The sequence below is a fragment of the Pan paniscus genome, chromosome 21, assembly GCF_029289425.2.
Source record: "Pan paniscus chromosome 21, NHGRI_mPanPan1-v2.0_pri, whole genome shotgun sequence".
In the NCBI taxonomy this organism is placed as follows: Eukaryota; Metazoa; Chordata; class Mammalia; order Primates; family Hominidae; genus Pan; species Pan paniscus.
This window is the reverse complement of record NC_073270.2, coordinates 21,134,334-21,152,190: the sequence shown is the minus strand read 5'-3', so window position 1 is coordinate 21,152,190 and position 17,857 is coordinate 21,134,334. Positions and strand designations below refer to the sequence as shown.

The following is a 17,857-nucleotide window of genomic DNA, read 5'->3' as shown; positions in this document are numbered from 1 at the left end:
GCTGAGGTAGGAGGATCATTTGAACCCAGGGCACAGAGGTTGCATGAGCCACAATTGTGCCACTGGGGGGTGACAGAGACAGGCTCTGTCTTAAAAAAAAAAAAAAAAAAAGAATAATGCACCAAGATGCAGGAAGTTCTTCAATTTATGTTAATCAAGGGGGAAAAATGCCAGTTTCATCATCCTGGTTCCTAAAGGCAGTATGTAAGAGTTTCAGGAGTTAGAAAACAAGTAATTAAAGGTAAAATGACTTTGTAGGAAAGGAAAACTAAGTTGATTTCCCTATTAAGTTCAAGAAGTAAAATAAAGTGCTAATTCTTTTAGTCATAGATGTACCCTAAAAGTAATGGGACAACTTTTAAAGAAATTATTTTTAGTAGATGCTAAAAAGTCATTTTATTCTTTTGAACTGAGTGCTTGACTTTAAAACATCTGGAAATTGTGCTCTGCTGCCATTTCATGGTCACGCTCAATGGTATAAAGATGAAGCTTCTCCAATGAGAGAATCAGGACTTGGAGGGAAAGATTTGCTGGTCTGGTGGTCTGGCCATGAAGTTAGATCTCAAGAGTATAAGAAATAAATTCAGGATTTATGCACACAATATTAACATGAAGTTTTCTTCACAGTTATTATATTTTTAAGGCCAGAGAAACAAGAATTATATGTTACATTTTATAGTTCATATATTTTAAATTATGTCTATGCATATTTACCTATTCTTTTGTATTTTAATGAATAATTATGTTTCCTTTTTCTGCTTCAAAAGAGACATACAGTGGTTACATATGACTCATTCATCCTCACAACAGGCCTGTGAGACAGGGTTTATCATTTTATCCAGAAAACAAGGTACAGAGAGGTTAAATCTTGAGCTCAAGGTCACATGGCAAGCAGGTGGGTCACCAGGACTCAAACCCTGTGAGTCTATTTCAAAATCAGGTCTCATAGCACTGCAGTACACTTGCAGATGGATATGTAACACGTTACTAAAATATACTCCAACTGGCATTTTATATGGGTAAATATCTTCAGCAAATAACTAGATAATGAAACATTTTTAAGTAGCGATCACCGATTATTAATAAATTGTGAAATAAACACTCATTAAAAAACAGGCCAGGCGTGGTGGCTCATGCCTGTAATCCCAGCACTTCGGGAGGCCAAGGCGGGAAGATCACTTGAGGTTAGGAGTTTGAGTTCAGCCTGGCCAACATGGTGAAACCCCATCTCTACTAAAAATACAAAAATCAGCCAGGTATGGTGGTGCATGCCTGTAATCTGAGCTTCTAAGGAGGCTGAGGCAGGAGAATCACTTGAGCCTGAGAGGCAGAGGTTGCAGTGAGCCTAGATTGCACCACTGCACTCCAGCCTGGATGGCAGAGCAAGATTCTGTCTATATATATGTGTGTGTGTATATATATATATATACACATATATGTATATGTGTATGTTACATTTTATAGTTTATATATTTTAAATTATGTCTATGCATATTTACCTATTCTTTTGTATTTTAATGAAATATATGTATGTATACACATATGTGTATATATATACATATATGTATATATATGTGTGTGTATATATATATAGCCCACGAATAGAACCAGACAATGCGCTTTTTACTTTTTAGAAGTCAAAGCATAAGATTTCTATGCCCAAAATGTGACCTGTCCCGTTCTGCTCTGCTGAATAAAAAGGGAAGAATATATTAGATATAACATAACAAAGGCTTTGTTCGATGATGCATGCAGTGGAATTTTAATGTTATACTTTTCCTACAAACATGCTTTTAATAAGGCAGTAAACTGTATTTAGCTAAAGATGAAAATAATTGATCCATTTTGAGCCATTAAGGCAGTTTATTTTTTTTAGTTTACTTTCATCCTACTTTTCATTTTCATGGAAAGTACAGAGGTAATAGCAGATGAATTTCAATTAGTTTCAATTAGTGCCATAAATTGTTATAATGTATTGGGTTGCTGGGTTCTATCAGAAACCCCCCAGCAGAACACTCCAGGTTTTGTTTGCAGTTGAAAGCAGCATTTGAGCCTGTGATGTCAGCTCTTCTCCATGGCACTAGAGCAGTTCTAATAGTTTAGGGTAATTTACTTCTATAAATCCATCCAACTCTAGAGCCCGGAAAACCATGTCCTCTGGATGGACTAATTCCATCACAGAACCACTGTGTTCTCCTTTGGAAGCAGAAGATGTGAAATACAACAGTGACTGTGGGAAGGAGCTACTCTCTGGGGTGGTATCTGTGTGCGTCTGCAATGGGTAGAAGTTCAAAGGAGAGCCGACTTCCTCCTGGGAGTATCTCTTGTTCTTGATGCCCAATATCCACTGTTCTAGAACAATCCACCCACCATTCTCCCCTCACATCCCTGGGCTTCAGTAACATCAGCACTGGTGTTTGTCAGGATTCAGGGTGTGGTTCCCGGAGGGACATGTCACCCAACCACAGCCAGTGGGACACGATGAAACTATTTTTCACTGTCCTTGGCTCCCTTGCCCCAACTCACATGCTAAAGTATTTTAAAAAGGGGAAATTAGCACTGAGGGAGTAAAAATAAACTATGATGAAAACTGTCCACATTCCTCCTGGTGTTATTAGAGTGACATGAAGAAAAAGCAAGGACTGAAATGTCCAGGACGGTCACGGATGGCTCCATGCGACCTTTCAAACGTGCATAAGCACAGCCCTGCTCCTTGCTTTCCATCATGTGCCAGACTTCTAGCTTCTGGCTTCAAATGCCAATGAGACAGGCAGGTGGGAGGGAGTCCCTAGAAAAACTCCAACCAGCCTGCACATTGGGGTGGAGCCTCCGGAAATGCATGCCATCTGCAGTGGGGAGGAGCCTGGCCCCTCCTCTTCCTGTGTGGAACCTGGGAATCAAGTAGCCGGCTGGCCTTGCGGAGGATCCTGCTTCCCCCTCCTCCACCCCATTTTTTTCCTTTCACCCAGTAAAACCCTGTTTTACTCACCCTTCAAACCGTCTACGAGGCTACATTTTCGTGGCCACGGGACGGACAAGGACCCCATCTTTAGCTGAACTACGGAAAAGCCCTGCAACACCACCATCTCATAGCTGACTTGGAAATAAGCTAGCAGTGGCTGTGTCAGCAAGACCACCACATGCAGCAAGGGTGGCCACTTCCAGCTAGCTCCTGCATCCACAGCTCCTCGCCTCTATTGGCTACTGCCATCCATGGTAAGCCATTCTCCCGTGGTCACCTTCTCTCTGCTGGCATGGGTACTACAGATGGAAAGGCCATTTTCCCAAAGTGCTATGTGTGTACAGCGGCACCCGCCTGGTCAGCTCCCATCCCTAAAAGGTAACCAGTTAAACTTGGACGTGGCTGGGTGCTTGCGGCCCGCCAGTGTCTGTCCCTGCCCATGCCTCTGGCTTCATCTCCTGCTGCTGCCCTTCACAGACTCTGCCCAGCCCACGTTGTTGGCCCAGTGTCTTTTGGACACAATCCAAACTCCCCCAGCCTCTCTCTCTTCTTATCCTGTCCCTCTTCAAGACTGAGCTCAAATCCTCCTTTCTCGGGGAGGCCTTCTCCAAACTTCACAGCCTCCAGGGCTCTCCTGAAGGCCACAGTGCCTCTATAGCTGACTGGCACCTGGTCTACACGGATCCCTGTCTTTAAATAGAGACTGATATCCTCAACTTCATCAGGGCCCTGGTGGCAGGGGCTGAAACTTCTACTCTAGGGTACCTTTAATTCCATCACACATAGAAGTAAGAGCAATGCTAATGGCAGCCTCTATGAAACTCTTTCTATGTATGAGAGACTGTCCTGAGAATGGCACGTAATCTCATTTATCTCTTTTCACCCTCTCAGCAACCCATGTGAGGTAGATATTATCTAGAATCTGAGACACAAAGCAGTTAAGTAACTTGCCCAGGGAAACGGCAGACCCAAGATTTGAACCCAAGTCACGTGACTCCAGAACCTGAGCTAGACTGACTTTATAAATGTCTGTTATTCGTGAGGAGGAGCTTAACTCATCCTGTGTAGCCAGCATGTTATTACTCTCATTACCAAGGATGAATTTTTAAAGAATAGCTTCAATTTCATTCAAGGGTTCTCTTGTCTTCATCTCAATTGACCATCTATTTCCAGGTAGGCCGAATGCAAAAAGTTTTGATAAAACTCACCATGTGGGAGGTAAGGAAAAGAGTTACATCCTGAACTGTCTTCACTTACATTCAGTAAAACATTTATTTTGCATTTACTATGTGCCAGGCACTATGCTGGATACAAGTGACACTGAGATAGAGTAGAGCTGAAATTATCAAAGAAATGGCTTGGAGCTTCAGCCAAGTATGGTACTGTAGATGTCTCAGAAGCAATGCTGCAACCGCTATATTCTTTTCAAAATGCAGTTCTGGAAAGATCACTAGGCTTTCCGCAGTATGAAAAGGGATTTGAAAGCCCAGCAATGAAACTCAAGTATCATATACCCAAAGTCTCAGTTAAGAAATAGAGGTCACAAGGTGACTGAAGTGATTTAGCATGAATTTGTATTTCTATATGGAATGCCCTCCCAGCTAAATGTATTTCAACCTGCCAGAGAAGCCAATGGTGTATTTAGGAGGCTCTACCTCGAGGCCTCCTCTCACACTGGATCCTACTCTTTGCTGCATTTCCTGGGAGCCTGTGTGGGTATAATTCTGTCTGTGGTTGTTGGTTCTTGGCTTAGGTGGGGACGGGCTTTCTGTCCTAGGCCTCCTCTGCTCTGAGATTTGGACTGTGATCCAGTGATGCTGCAAGAATAATAACGGCGAGAATAAAGTCTGAATGGGACTAAAGTTATGTCTGAGTATGACCTGGATTACAGAAAAGATACAAAGAGGAGAAAGTTTTTTAAGGCAAGATGTTAACATTTTTTTCTTAACTTTTTTTACTTGAGAATTTACTTGAAAAGGGCCTCTACACAGAGTTAAATGAACTTGGCCAGGTCAGGTTTCCCTGAAGGCTCCCAGAGCTTGGTCCTAGCATTTCAGTGTTAAGAGCACCTACCTGAGAGGTGCCTGGGGGAGTCATTAAGCACCAGACCTGGAGAAAATCACCTACATGTAAGACAGGAAACTAATTTCCACATACTTCTTATCCTGGCTATTTGGTGGACAAAAGCAGGCACTCCAAATGGCTTTATGCACTGGCTGCTGGGAGTCAGTCTTAAATCTTGAAAAAGCATTTCCCTTTAAGGGGACACCACAGCATCACCATCCCTGACAACTGGGCAAGTCAGCAGAATAACACTGATGCTCTTCCTCCATGTGAGAACCAAGAGGACAATACAAAGGCACATGAAAGAGACTATAGCGCTTCTTGCTTTGGGGTTTCTAAATTCTCTGCTATCAATATTCCACCTTAAGACCTTGCAGTGCCACTTTCGAAGGCTCTTTTCTTGGTCAAATGCTCCCTAGCCCAAACAACCAAAACACACAAAGGTTCAAAGTTAAAGCACAGCACTGCAGGCTGACAGGATTGGCTGCAGTCTTAAAGATGAACTGTGCATTTTGTCTTGAACCACTGGCTTTTCTGCTTTTGGGGAACTTATGGTACATTTGGAGGTCTGGACTTCATGAAATGGTAATGATTTGTCAAAAATGTTATGGCTAAAAGCTGGTTACTACAAACTACAGCTCATGTCTGGTTTCATAAATAAATTTTATCAGAACACAACCCTGCCCATTCATTTACATATTGTCTATAGTTGCTTGCTCACTAAATGGGCAGAGTTGAAGAGTTGCAACAGAGACCATATGGCCTGCAAAGTCTAAAAGAAAAAATTTTTAAGATAAGGTCTTGCTCTGTCACCCAGGCTGGAGTGCAGTGGCATAATCATGCCTCTCTGTAGCCTTGACCTCCCAAGCTCAATTGATCCTCCCACCTCAGCCTCCCGAGTAGCTGGGACTACAGGTGTACACCACCATGCCCAGCTAATTTTTGTATTTTTTGTAGAGGTGGGGTTTTCCCGTGTTTCCCAGGCTGGTCTCAAACTCCTGGGCTCAAGTGATCCTCTCACCTTGGCCCCCCAAAGTGCTGGGATTACAGGCATGAGCTACCATGCTCAACCAAGTCTAAAATATTTACTATCTGGTATTTTACAGTAAAAATTCACCAACCCATGGATTAGAGAATTTTCCCTGATAAGAAAATACTCTGAGTCTACATAGATCATGGGGTGATTACTACAGAATGACTAAAAGGCTAAAACAGGTTTAAACATACATAGATGCAAAACTGAAAATAATTCCAAGCTTGGATGAAAGTATGAAATACTTTATGACATTTAAAAAATCTGGGTTGCCGGCATAATCTATCTATATATCCCACCTCTACCCAAAGGTTCCAGACTCAGTTGGTTTTATGGGTGATTTCTGTCCAACCCTTAAGTTACTTTGTATTTCAGATCCCCAAAGAATATGGGGAGCTTCCAAAAATGCTTTGTGAGACTAGCATACCCTTGATTCCAAAAACCTGACAAGCAATGCATAAAAGAGAGAACTACAGGTCAACCTCATTTATGAATTTAGAGGCAAATAGCCTATAAATAGTATCAGCAAATTGAATCCAGCAACGTACTGAATGCCATTTGATACTCATTTTAAAATGTTGAATGTAGTAAATTAGTAACTTCTTAATGCAGTAAATGTTATAACTTGGCAAAAGTTAATACCTAAATGGTCCACCAAAAATCAGAATAAATTATACTTAATTTTAATGTATTAACAAATATAATTAGATTATATTTATATACATGTATTAAATAAATTAGCATGTTTAATTTTACACAGTGATGCTCACTTTCTGGGCACTTAGTGGTTTTACATCCCTGGACTGAACTCTAAACCACAGGTGGCTGTGGAACTCAACCAGGTCACTAACCATCTTCTCACTTTTAGGCAAAAGAAAGGGGCTGCTCTAAGTTATCTCCAAACCTTGACTCCTAGGTTTCAATTAAAGACACAAAGGTAGCCAGGCTCTCTTCTGGTTGTTTCACTAGCTGAATGATTTCAATGAAATTCAAGCAATAGAAAGATGCTTGAGAATACACTTCTGAGTGGCAGAGGCATTTGCACAATGTTTCCCTTTTTCATTTCGATTTAAAAAGTGGCATGCAACTCGAGTCTGTGTATTTGTGGGAAGAACTGTTCAGGCAACACCAAGAAAGAGAACAATGGGTTGTGAAAAGAAGAAAAGGCCCTTCCAATACAGGCCTTTTTCTTCCTAGGTCTTTTCAGCTTCACAAAAGAAGACATATTTTCCATATAATTGCTAAACATGTTTGCTTATTAAATTATTCTTTAATTAGTTAATGATTTTAGCCATGCTTTGCTCTTCGGATATTCATTTTGTATAATAAAATAATTATAGATAATTAAACTATCTCAAGCCTTTTTCTTTCCCCCAGCAAACATGCTGGGTATCCAAAAATGACAACAAGTTGTAAATTAATCTGGAAAACAAAGCATGACAGATGAATGATTTGGTTGGAATTAATTAGGCACTAATTATATACTGGAACTAGATGAAGAATGAGACTCATTATAAAAATAAAACGCTATTCTGAAGAGATGCACAGTTACCGACATCCTTACCTTCTGTGGTGATGGAGTTATTCCTTATCCAAGTCAGTGCCTTAAAGCAATCCTCTTCCTCGTTGAGAGTGAAATGGTTGCAAGGAACTTTCCCCGTGTACCGCCGCTGACTGCTGTTGGGAACCTCCCTGTTTGTCAGGTGTTGACTAATATCAGCCTCTGTAGGGCATGGGACCTGAAGCATGTTAGAAATGCTTATTTCGGTGATAATAGATAAAGTGGTGACAGTGGTTTAAAAAAAAAAAGTAGACATAGCAATGTTCAGTATGTCTTTTTCTGTCCCCAGATACAATCAATCAGATTTTAATTGAAAAAAACAAAACAAAAAACAGGTGGAAAGAGCACCTAGAAACAATTCTCAGAGGGAGTTGCTCTAGTTATGTAATGCTGTGTAACAAATTGTTTCAAAACTCAGTGGCAAAAATCAACCATTAGGCTCCCAGCTTATGCAGGACAGTAATTCAGACAGGGCAAGGTGGGGAATAACTTGTCTCTGTTCCACCATGTCTGGGGCCTCAGCTAGGAAGACTCAAAGGCTAGGGGTGACTCAGGGGCTGGGGGCTGAAATCATCTGAAGATAATTAAACTATCTCAATCCTTTTTCTTTCCCCTGGAAAATATGCTGGGTATTCAAATGTGACAACGAATTGTCATGATTTGCCTTGCAGTTGATGTTGGCTAAGGGCTGGATCTGAGCTGGGGTTGTTGGCCAGAACACCTACATGTGGCCTCTCCATGTAGCTTGGGCTTCCTCATAACATGGTGGCTGGGTTCCAAGGGAAAGTGTTCTGAGAAAGAGAGAGCCAATAGAGAAAGGTCCATATTCTTTTCCAACCTAGTCTTGGAAGTTGAGCAGTGCCTCTTCCACCATATTCAATTCATGGAGATAGCCATAAAGGCCTGCCCAGGACCAGGGAAGGGAACCTAGACTCCACCTCTTCATGTAGGAGGGGCAAGGCTCTGGAAGAGGACATGGAAATGAATTGGATGTGGTGGCCATTTTTGGCAAAAATAATCTGCCACAGAAATTGTATCTGGGGTTGAAATTTAAGGGTATAGAGGGGCTAGGCAGAAAAGAAAAGGAAAGAAACAGATTATTATTTACTTTTGAAAAGTATAGGATTATTCCTTGTCTTGTCAGAGAAATATTCTCCTTCTCTTTATTCCCCTCCATCTTTCTCTCATTTTTGATGCAGATGTGTGTGGGAACAGAAACTTTCCTCTACTGTAAGGAAAGTAACAGTAAAAACACAATAACGGATGATAGCTGATACTCGTCTTCTTTGTCAAGGATACTGTGGCAAACTGGAGGGTTTGTGCTTGGGCCAGAGATTTCAGCCATGACTGAGTTCCATCTAGTTGCTGCCAGTGTAGAGTATGGATCCAGTATGGCCAGATCTGACTTCCCAAGAAATGCCAGGCCCTTGGGTTTTCATGTAGACTCATGATTTTTTATTATATTGGTTCCAATTAAAATCAGACAAAGAAGTGTCATTGCAAAAACCAAATAAAACAGCATAGTGACCTGAGGCTCCCCAAATGGGCCACCACTTGGTCCCTCTGACTTTTAATTGGCTGCCAGGTGGCAGTTATGAGGAGAAAAAGGGGGCAAGCAGAGGGGCAGCCTAGAGGGAGCCTGAGGCCTTTGGTGGAAGACCGATACCCACTGGCTTGCTGCACTCAGGGTCTAAGACCTCAGGGCTGTGAGGCAAGAATACTCCTAGAGTTATGACAGGCAATAAGTTTACTTGCAGTTAAGAGGGATGTTGGGGCAGAGGAAGTTCTTTCTCCTTTGACAAGCAGGCAAATGCTGGCTGGTGCTTAAACTCATGGGGCTTGACTAAACTCCAGCTGACAGGAAACTTTTGGTTATACACTTCCTCAATAGAAATTGTAAAGCCTTAGTACATTGCCGTGATGTATTTAATGCAATTTCAAACTAGATTAAATTAAAATGAAACAGCAAAACAGAACCAATGTTTAAAGCTGGATATTCTCTCTCCATTAAGAGGCTGCAGTGAAATTATATTTAGCAAAAGGGAACAACTAAATAAATAATGGTCATTTACTGTAACCAAAATTGCAGAGGTAAAGTTTTCTTATTAGTAATATAGCTCGTTTAGTAATACCCCACTAAAATGTTGATAGCATTATATTCATAGTTATTATAAAGCAGCCCACTGAAGGCTTTGGCGAAAAGTTTGACGTGCACAATACTGAATACTGTGCTTTGGGCTTTTGAAACCTCACTGGAACTACAAGGAGCATTGTAGCATAAAAGAAAATAAAATCTGGGTAACATTACATCAGTTTAATAAGTCATGATTTAACAAGTGAAAAAGCCTTGGCGGAAAGTGGCAGTGCTAAAGAACAAATTGAGAGCTACTTCATTTTAAGTTTCAATGAGTTATCATTTCAAGTAGTGGTGTTTAGGCAAAAATAAAAAGGAAGAGGAGAAAAAAGAATAAGGTCCAAATTGAAAATTAGCTCACTAAAATCTTGAAATGTAATTGCATTCTGATAATCCACATAATTCTTGTGGGCACTTAAATGTGTAGAGTTGTTTTGCATACTTCTCTACTCTAAAGAATAAGAGCAATTAAAGGAAAACTAATGGGATTATGGCATTTTCACAAAGCAGGCAAAACTGAAGCTAGAATTATAAATTCCAAAGCCAAATAAATTTGTCTGCACAGAGTTTAGGAGACATCAATTAATTAGAAAACGATCTATGGAAAAAGAAGCTTGCTCTGTGATCAGTTCATCATTTACTGTGTTCTTTCATTGAATGGAAGCTTCTAGCAGAAAAAGAATTTGTATGGAGACATTGAGAAGAAGCCAGTACAAGAAATTTCCTTCTTCCATGTGTGCTTATGGAGACACAGAGCTATCCAGCCTGAAAAGTAAAAAGAAGCTTCCTTTCTGAATGGTTCATCACATACTGTTTTCTTTCATTGAACAGCAGATTTAAACACTAAGAGGAGTTTGTAGGCAGACATTTAGAAGAAGCTAGCAGAAGTTTCTTACACCCATACATTCCTGTTGGTCAAGAGAGGTCACCAGCCCTGAAAAGGTAAAAGAGGCAAGGGAGAGAACAGTCTTTAATATAAGGGCTTGGTTATATTTAATGAAGTGCCACAAGGACTGGTTATCCAAACTGAGGGTTCTCTGCCACTAACTAAAGTGCCACTAACTTTTGAGTGGAGAGCAGCAGATAACTTTTCAACCACACTGATTTGCCATAGCACAGTGCCACCATCACTCAGCAATAACTCACGGTGGCTAGGACTGCTGGCTGCCTAACCCAATATTCTGTCTTCCTTCCTTTCTTAGTAACAGACTCTTGGGAAATATGCTCAGCTGAAAAACTGCATTTCCCAACTCAAGACCTAAGAGGTGGTCAGCAGATACAAGCAGGAGTCCTTGGATGAGGTAATGAGAAAAGTCATCATGCTCTAGTCCTTCCTCTTTCTTGCCTCTTGCAAATGGAATGACTGGAACACAGCAGCCATCTTGAGATGCTGAGAATGGAAACCACACATTAAAAATAGAAAGAGGGCCAGGCATGGTGACTCACACCTGTAGTCCGAGCACTTTGGGAGGCTGAGGCAGGCGGATCCCTTGAGCCTAGAAGTTTGAGACCAGCCTGGGAAACATGGGAGATCTCATCTCTACTACAAATACAAAAAAAAAAAAAAATTAGCTGGGTTTGGTGGCATGTACCTGTATAGTCCCAGCTACTCGGGAGGCTGAAGTAGGAGAATCACCTGAGCCGGGGAGGTCAAGGTTGCAGTGAGCTGTGATTGCACCACTGCACTCCAGCCTGGGTGACAGGAGTCAGAACTTGTCAAAAAAAAAAAAAAAAAAAAAAGATGGAAGGGCCTGGGTTCCTGTTGACATCAGGGAGCCACCTTACTGGGCCTGGGTTGCTTTTCTCCAGATATTTTTATTTTTAATGAGAGAAGGAAATAAACTTTTTCTTTTTGAACTGCTTATTTGACTGTAGCTGTAAATACTAAGCTCTAGAATCTCTGTGGTAATGACTTTTAAAAGCCATCAAGTATAAGCCCTGCACCATGTCAATGAGAGATAAAGGGAAGCAACAAGAAAGGGAAAGGAGAGGGAAAGAGAACGAAACAGAGACAGTGCTTGATCCAGGGCCAGACCACCTGAGTTTGGACCCTAGTCTATCACCTCCCTACTAACTGACCCTGGGCAAACTACCTAAGCTTCACAGCACCCTCGGTTCTCTAACCTACAACATGGGGATGCAAATGGCAGTGACCTCAGGGTATGGTGAGAGTTCCATCTGTTACCATGTGTCTGTCTCGCGGTAAACATTCAACGGCAGTCAGGTGCTCTCCCGCTTTGAGGCTGCCTGGCAGCAGGCTCCTGTCTCCTAGGGTTGACCGTTTTCTTTGGAGTAGACTTTCACTCTATCGGAAAGCTGTTCCTCGGGATGAATAAACACTGCATTCCCATCACTTTTGGGGCCTGTCTAGATCTGTTTCCCAGAGCCATCATGTGCAAGACTAATTTCGCTCTCCATATGAAAAGTCTTCAAGTATTTGAAGACTGGCTGGCCATCCTGCACACCCTGAATCTTCACTCCTCTGGCTGCGCATCTGGAGTGACGGAGCCCCTCCCTCGCTGTGCTTCAGCTTGTTCCTTCCCTTCTTCAGTGGGACTCCAAGGAACGAAGGTCATATTGCAAGTGCACTTCTGTTTTTGTGGCCATCCTCTGATACAACCATGTTCGGCAGGTAAAAAGTTCATGACCTCTATATTCTCATCATGGATTTTACCCTTGGTCAAGATTAATGCTTTTCTTTCTCCAATTCACTTTCTTGGGCACTAATATTATTGCTGTTTCTAATAGCTGTGTGAAATTTGCCTGACAGTCTTTTGCTGGTGCACTTTGAACCATCTTCTTATTTTTAAGCTTTTGTTGCCCTTTGATTGGGTATTTCTCTTATATTTTGAATTAAGTGTAAAAACAGAGTCTTGGTTCTTATAACAGGGTGGTTTGAAGCCCTAACCCTAATCCACCCATGACATTCACTGAATTTTTCTCCTTATGTCATTCTGGTTTACACCCTCACTTTTAACCATTGTGTCTGTTTTCCTTTGTTTTCTCCCTTTTATCTTCTGCAGTGTTGGGAAGGTGAATTCCTTCATGCTGTTTCAAAGGATTCTTTAATCTTATTCCTTCTAAATATAAGAGTCAACACTGAAATAGTACTCTTGGGTTTCTCCCCTTAAGACAATGCATATTCCTCCCTTGCCACCTCCCTCCCAATTTTCAACAACTTCTTGGTCTTTATTAGATTAATTTAGCTTAAGAGTCATTTTCTATTTTGCATTTATTCTCAGATTTACAACAATTATTTAGATTACATTTTTAAATTGTTTGTGTGCTTGCCACCTGTCCTTTTGTACTACTATGAAATTCTATATTTTCTTTCTTTCTTTTTCTTTTTTTTGTTTTTTTTGAGACAGTCTTGCTCTGTTGCCCAGGCTGGAGTGCAGTGGCACAATCTCGGCTCACTGCAACCTCTGCCTCCTGGTTCAAGTGATTCTTTTGCCTCAGCCTTCCAAGTAGCTGGGATTACAAGACCCCGCCACCACACCTGGCTAATTTTTGTATTTTTAGTAGAGATGGGGTTTCACCATGTTGGTCAGGCTGGTCTCGAACTCCTGACCTCAAGTGATCCACCTGCCTTGGCCTCCCAAAATGCTGGGATTACAGATGTGAGCCACCGTGCCTGGCTGAAGTTCTAAATTTTCTTTTCTATCTCAATTATTTTGAGTGCACATTAAGCAAAGAACACGGAAGATAATTTTTTCTGAGGCCTTGTATATAAAAGAATGGCTACCTGCTATTTTCAAATATGAGAGATTTAGGTGGGCACATAATTACTGAATCACCACTTTTCGTCAAAATTCTGTGGGATTAGTTTCATTTTCTTTTGCTATTTAATGCTGGAGATAAAAATTTTGATATCTGTTTTATTTTTGTTCTTTTTTAGGGAGAAAGGTTGTAATCTGTTATTTTTCTTTTGAAGTTTGTTCGATTTTTTCCTGCCATTCTATGAGAAACTATTTATCATCCTCAATGCAATTTGATCACCCAGCCCCTGAAATGGCAGCTGAAGCATCGGAAGAGCAGAGGCTAAGCTAAGAAGGCCACAGGGTTAGACAAAAAGGGAGATGGGTGACTAAGAAAGAATTGAAATTCTGTCAGAACATAACTGAGAAAATTTTTCTTTGATTTTGCCTAGAATGTGGTCAGCTGGACAATATGTTTTTCAGGTAAAAAAGTTTTCTTCTAGAATATCTTCAATTATTGTCCCTTGAGTCTCTTCTTCAGGAAAACCAATTATTTCTATGCTGCCTCCATGCCTATCAGACCCTGTTTTCTCCTGAACCAAGCATATCCCTTTGTCCTCTGCTTCTGCCCTCCAGGGGTGCTTTGTCTTCAGCATCACTAACTGTTTAGCAGCAGTTCTGTCTCTGATGGAGATTTCATTTTAATTCTTTCTTATTCACCCATCTCCTTTTTTATGTGTGGCCTTCTCAGCTTTGCCTCTGCTCTTTCAATGGCTTCAGCTCCCATTTCAGAGGCCAGGTGATCAAATTGTATAGAGGATGATAAATAGTTGCCTACAATGTGTGTGTGTGTGTGGCCTAAATTTTTCAACATTTTCACAACTATGTTCTTCCTCTGATTTTTCCAAATATTGTATTGTTCTCTTTCTCTTACTGTGTTATCTTTTTTATTCTAGTTGTCCTTTGCTGTTCAGCAAACTCACACTAAAACTTAGTAGCTTAAATACCTACTTTCTTAACTTTCCATGATTTTGTTGGTCAGAAATTTGGGTAGCATTTGGATGAGCAATTCTTTTATTCTGTGTGCTGTGGACAGGAGTCACTTGGCAACTTTCAGCTGGTGGATGGACTGATCTGGAGGATCTGAGATTGTTTCACTCACAGGCCCAGTGCCTTGCAAGGCTGGCTGAAGGGCTGGGATCAGTGGGGCCTGGGAGGCAGAGAGCTCACCTACAGCGTCTCCAGCGTGGCAACCCCAGGGCATCAGAACTTCTCACGTGGCACCTCAGGACTCCAGGAGCGACTGCTGCCACAATCCAGGAGGCACTGTATGGCCTCTGTGACTTGGCCTCAGAAGTCACACCATGTCACAACCTTTGCACTTTGTTGGCCGAGGCAGTCACAAGGCTGCCCAGATTCAAGGAGAGGAGACATAGACTCTACCTCTTAGATGGAAGAGGCATCAAAGAATTTGCAGCCATTTTTAAAACAGCCAGTTTTCTTTGACTGCATGCTTTTATTTTCCCCTGTAATCATTCTCAGAGTGAGATCTCTATATAGTAGGTGCTGTCAAATGACACGGGGGAGTGTCTTTCTCAGGTCTCTTACTGGGAGGTACAGCACTGGTGTAGATGGGTCTTTCCTCCCTGCTGTGTGTAGAAGGCTGTCACCTGGGCTGCACCATTCTGGATGCCACACTATTACTGACCCAGTCTAAGACATGATTAACCCCTTTGGAGACAATGTAACATTGCCGACCCACATCAAGCTCACTGTATACTACAGTCCCAGCTCTTCTTCTTGCTTGCTTGGAAGTACCTGCCCTACCTGTCAGCTGCTAGTGACCCCCCACCCATGAACAGTCCATACCACAGTCTTCTCATGCTCAACACCAAGCTCATTTGATTTCAGTTGGTACATTTTTGTTCTTCCTCTTTATGAGGTTCCTCAAATCCAGGCCTGGGGCAGGCATCTCTCTGCTGCTCCATGACCGTCCATGAGTCATGGAGAGTGGCCCTGTGATCTCAGAGGGGTTTTCAAAACCAGAGTGTGTTTGCCAACAAAAATGATCAACATTGATTGGAGGGCTGGAGAAGGAGTTATAGAGTCTGGAAAGTGAGCCAGCTAAATCTTCATCTTCGAAAATGGAGAGGTTGTAGATAATGTCTGAAGTTGACAGAGCAAGGAAGGACATTCTATAAACATATTACTGTATTTGGAGTTATGCAGGTAGCCACTGAAAAACTAAGAACAGAAATGCTTCAAACTGGTTGCCTCTGGAAAGAGAGCTGGGAGGAAGAGTGGGCTGGGAGAGACCAGCTCTCCTCATGCTCAGCCGTGCAGTGCAATGTAGTATTTTACCTTGTGCATGGATTTTGTAATAAGAAATAGCGATGTGCATTTGGATATTAAAAACATTATACAACAATTTAGAGTGAGGCGTGCCATTTAAAAAGTCTGATTAGAGGTTGCGGTTTGTCATTACATTTTATAAAGGGTTGTCTTCTTGCTTTGGGTTTAAGCTCTGTTTTCATTATTTTAATTTGTTTTTTAGAAAATCACAAAATTGGGACAAAACCAGGAGAGAGTTGAAGACAATGGGGGAAGGGGGAGAAAAGCTCCCCAGTGAATTCAGCTGCCCTTTCTGTATCACTCTATGTACTTTGATTTTATGTCCTTCTGGAAAAATTAAATTGGAACTCCCTTTATCACTTCTTCATTTCATTTTTTTCCGTTGTAAAAAGGGCAAGAGCTTAATGTGCCACAGACTAAAGCTGCAGGGGCAGCTGGGCACACATGGGCAGATGCCCGAGGCTCTGGGCAGCTGGCTGGGTCTTCCACTCAGTTTCCAAAGTACGCAGTCGTGGCAGCAGCTGGAACCTGACAGGCAGGTGACAGGGAGACAAGCTAAGGGGGTGCATGGTATTTCTGTCTGGTTTAATGTTTTAACAAGTCAGAGGAATACTTAAATATCAAAACAAAGTATCCCTGCAGTAAATATTTATCCTTTAACCATAAAAATATCCTTTTATACCCTTTGAGAATTGAGAGGAGAGGAGAGGAGAGGAGATGAGGGGAGGGGAGGGGAGAAGAATGGAGAGGAGGGGAGGGGATAGAAGAGGGGAGGGGAGGGGAGTGGAGGGGAGGAAAGGGGAGAGGAGGGGAGGGGAGTGGAGGGGAGGAAAGGGGAGAGGAGGGGAGGTGAGTGGAGGGGAGGAAAGGGGAGAGGAGGGGAGGGGAGTGGAGGGGAGGAAAGGGGAGAGGAGGGGAGGGGAGAGGAATGGAGAGGAGAGGAGGGGAGGGGAGGGGAGGAGAGGAGAGAGATTCTTCAGAGGTTGATCCAAGCTACTGAAAGGGTTGTTCATTCACCGGCAGCACTGGCCTCACCCAGGAGCTTGTTAGAAATGTAACATCTTCCTGTTCCCCTAAGTGGCCTGACAATCTGTGGAAATGTGAACTCAGGCAAATCAAGAGGTTCAAATCTTCGTGTTCATTGAAGAACACCTGTGAAACTGCTCAGGCCGTCAGGGTATGCATATATCAAGAGCCACCCAGTATCTGAAAGATGTCACTTGACAGAGACAGTGTGTACCATTCTGACGTTACAAAGGTGGAGTTGGTAGGTGCGTCGAGGCCAAACAGTGGGACTGGACACAGGGTCAGTGGCCCAAAAAGAGTGCTGAATGTTTGCTGCACATGCTTAAAAATGCAGTCATGCTGAACGTAAGGGTTTACATGTAGATTCTCTGGTCACTGAGCATAGCCAGGTGAACAAAGTACCCAAGATGTGTGGCCAGACTCACAGAGCTCAGGGTCAGGTTAACCCATGTGTGAGCTCTGCCTGCCACAGTGAGATGAGCCTTATTGAAAAGGAACAAATTGTTCCTAAACCAGAAGAGGCTGCACAGAAGAAAAAGATAGCCCAGAAGAAACGGAAGAAATGGAAACTTACGGCACAGGAATAGACTCATCAAACAATAAATGGAATTAAAAGTACAGGAAGGAAGGAAGGAAAGAAAGGAAGGAAGGCAGGACAGAAAGAAGGAAGGAAGAAAGGACGGAAGGAAGGAAGGAAAAAAGAAGGAAGGAAGAAAAGGAAAGAAAAGAAAAGAAAATGTAGCATCTCAGGCTCCCCATCCCATGGCCTCCTGCTCCTAATCTGCATTTTAACAAGAAGCTCAGGGGATTCATGTGCACAGCAGTTTGAGAGGTGCTGTTCTAAGGTGTAGATGAGGAATTCTTAGTCAAGAAAGTGCAAGCTTGTGGTTCTCAGCTTTAGCTTAGAAGCATGTGGGGCACTTAAAAAATACTGATGACTGGGTCCCACCCTAGAATAATTAAAACAACCTCTGGGGGCGGAGCCTAGGCATGGATGTGTTTTCAAAGCACCCAGGTCATCTCAATG

At 42.2% G+C, this 17,857-nt stretch overlaps 2 protein-coding genes across 9 annotated transcripts in view; one reads left to right on the top strand and one right to left on the bottom strand.

The window, feature by feature from the left end:
- The window catches only part of CFAP61 (cilia and flagella associated protein 61), a 305,696-nt gene that overhangs the window by 94,018 nt on the left and 193,821 nt on the right, over positions 1-17,857 (bottom strand). For all 7 annotated transcript variants that reach the window (XM_055104782.2, XM_034947210.3, XM_055104783.2 and 4 more), the window contains one exon: positions 7,624-7,798. In XM_055104782.2, the coding sequence (XP_054960757.1) occupies positions 7,624-7,798 (175 nt within the window). The remainder of the gene's footprint in view (positions 1-7,623; positions 7,799-17,857) is intronic.
- On the top strand, positions 2,874-16,216 carry LOC130541061 (uncharacterized). 2 transcript variants are annotated; one of them, XR_008955104.2, is made up of 4 exons: positions 2,874-3,216; positions 10,957-11,055; positions 12,126-12,386; positions 14,549-16,216. XR_008955104.2 is itself a non-coding variant. In XM_057300836.2 (4 exons), the coding sequence occupies exons 2-4, from the start codon at positions 11,051-11,053 to the stop codon at positions 14,956-14,958; spliced, it is 621 nt and encodes a 206-aa protein (XP_057156819.1). In that variant the 5' UTR covers positions 2,874-3,216; positions 10,957-11,050; the 3' UTR covers positions 14,959-16,216. The 2 variants fall into 2 exon arrangements, 1 of the variants encoding a protein (XP_057156819.1); XM_057300836.2 differs by having other exon boundaries at positions 12,181-12,386.

Bases quoted from the DNA above. Each gene is read 5' to 3' on its own strand.
- LOC130541061 (XM_057300836.2), top strand. The intron at 12,387-14,548 runs GTAAAAAGTTCA...TGCTGTGGACAG, and splicing joins GATACAACCATGTTCGGCAG to GAGTCACTTGGCAACTTTCA.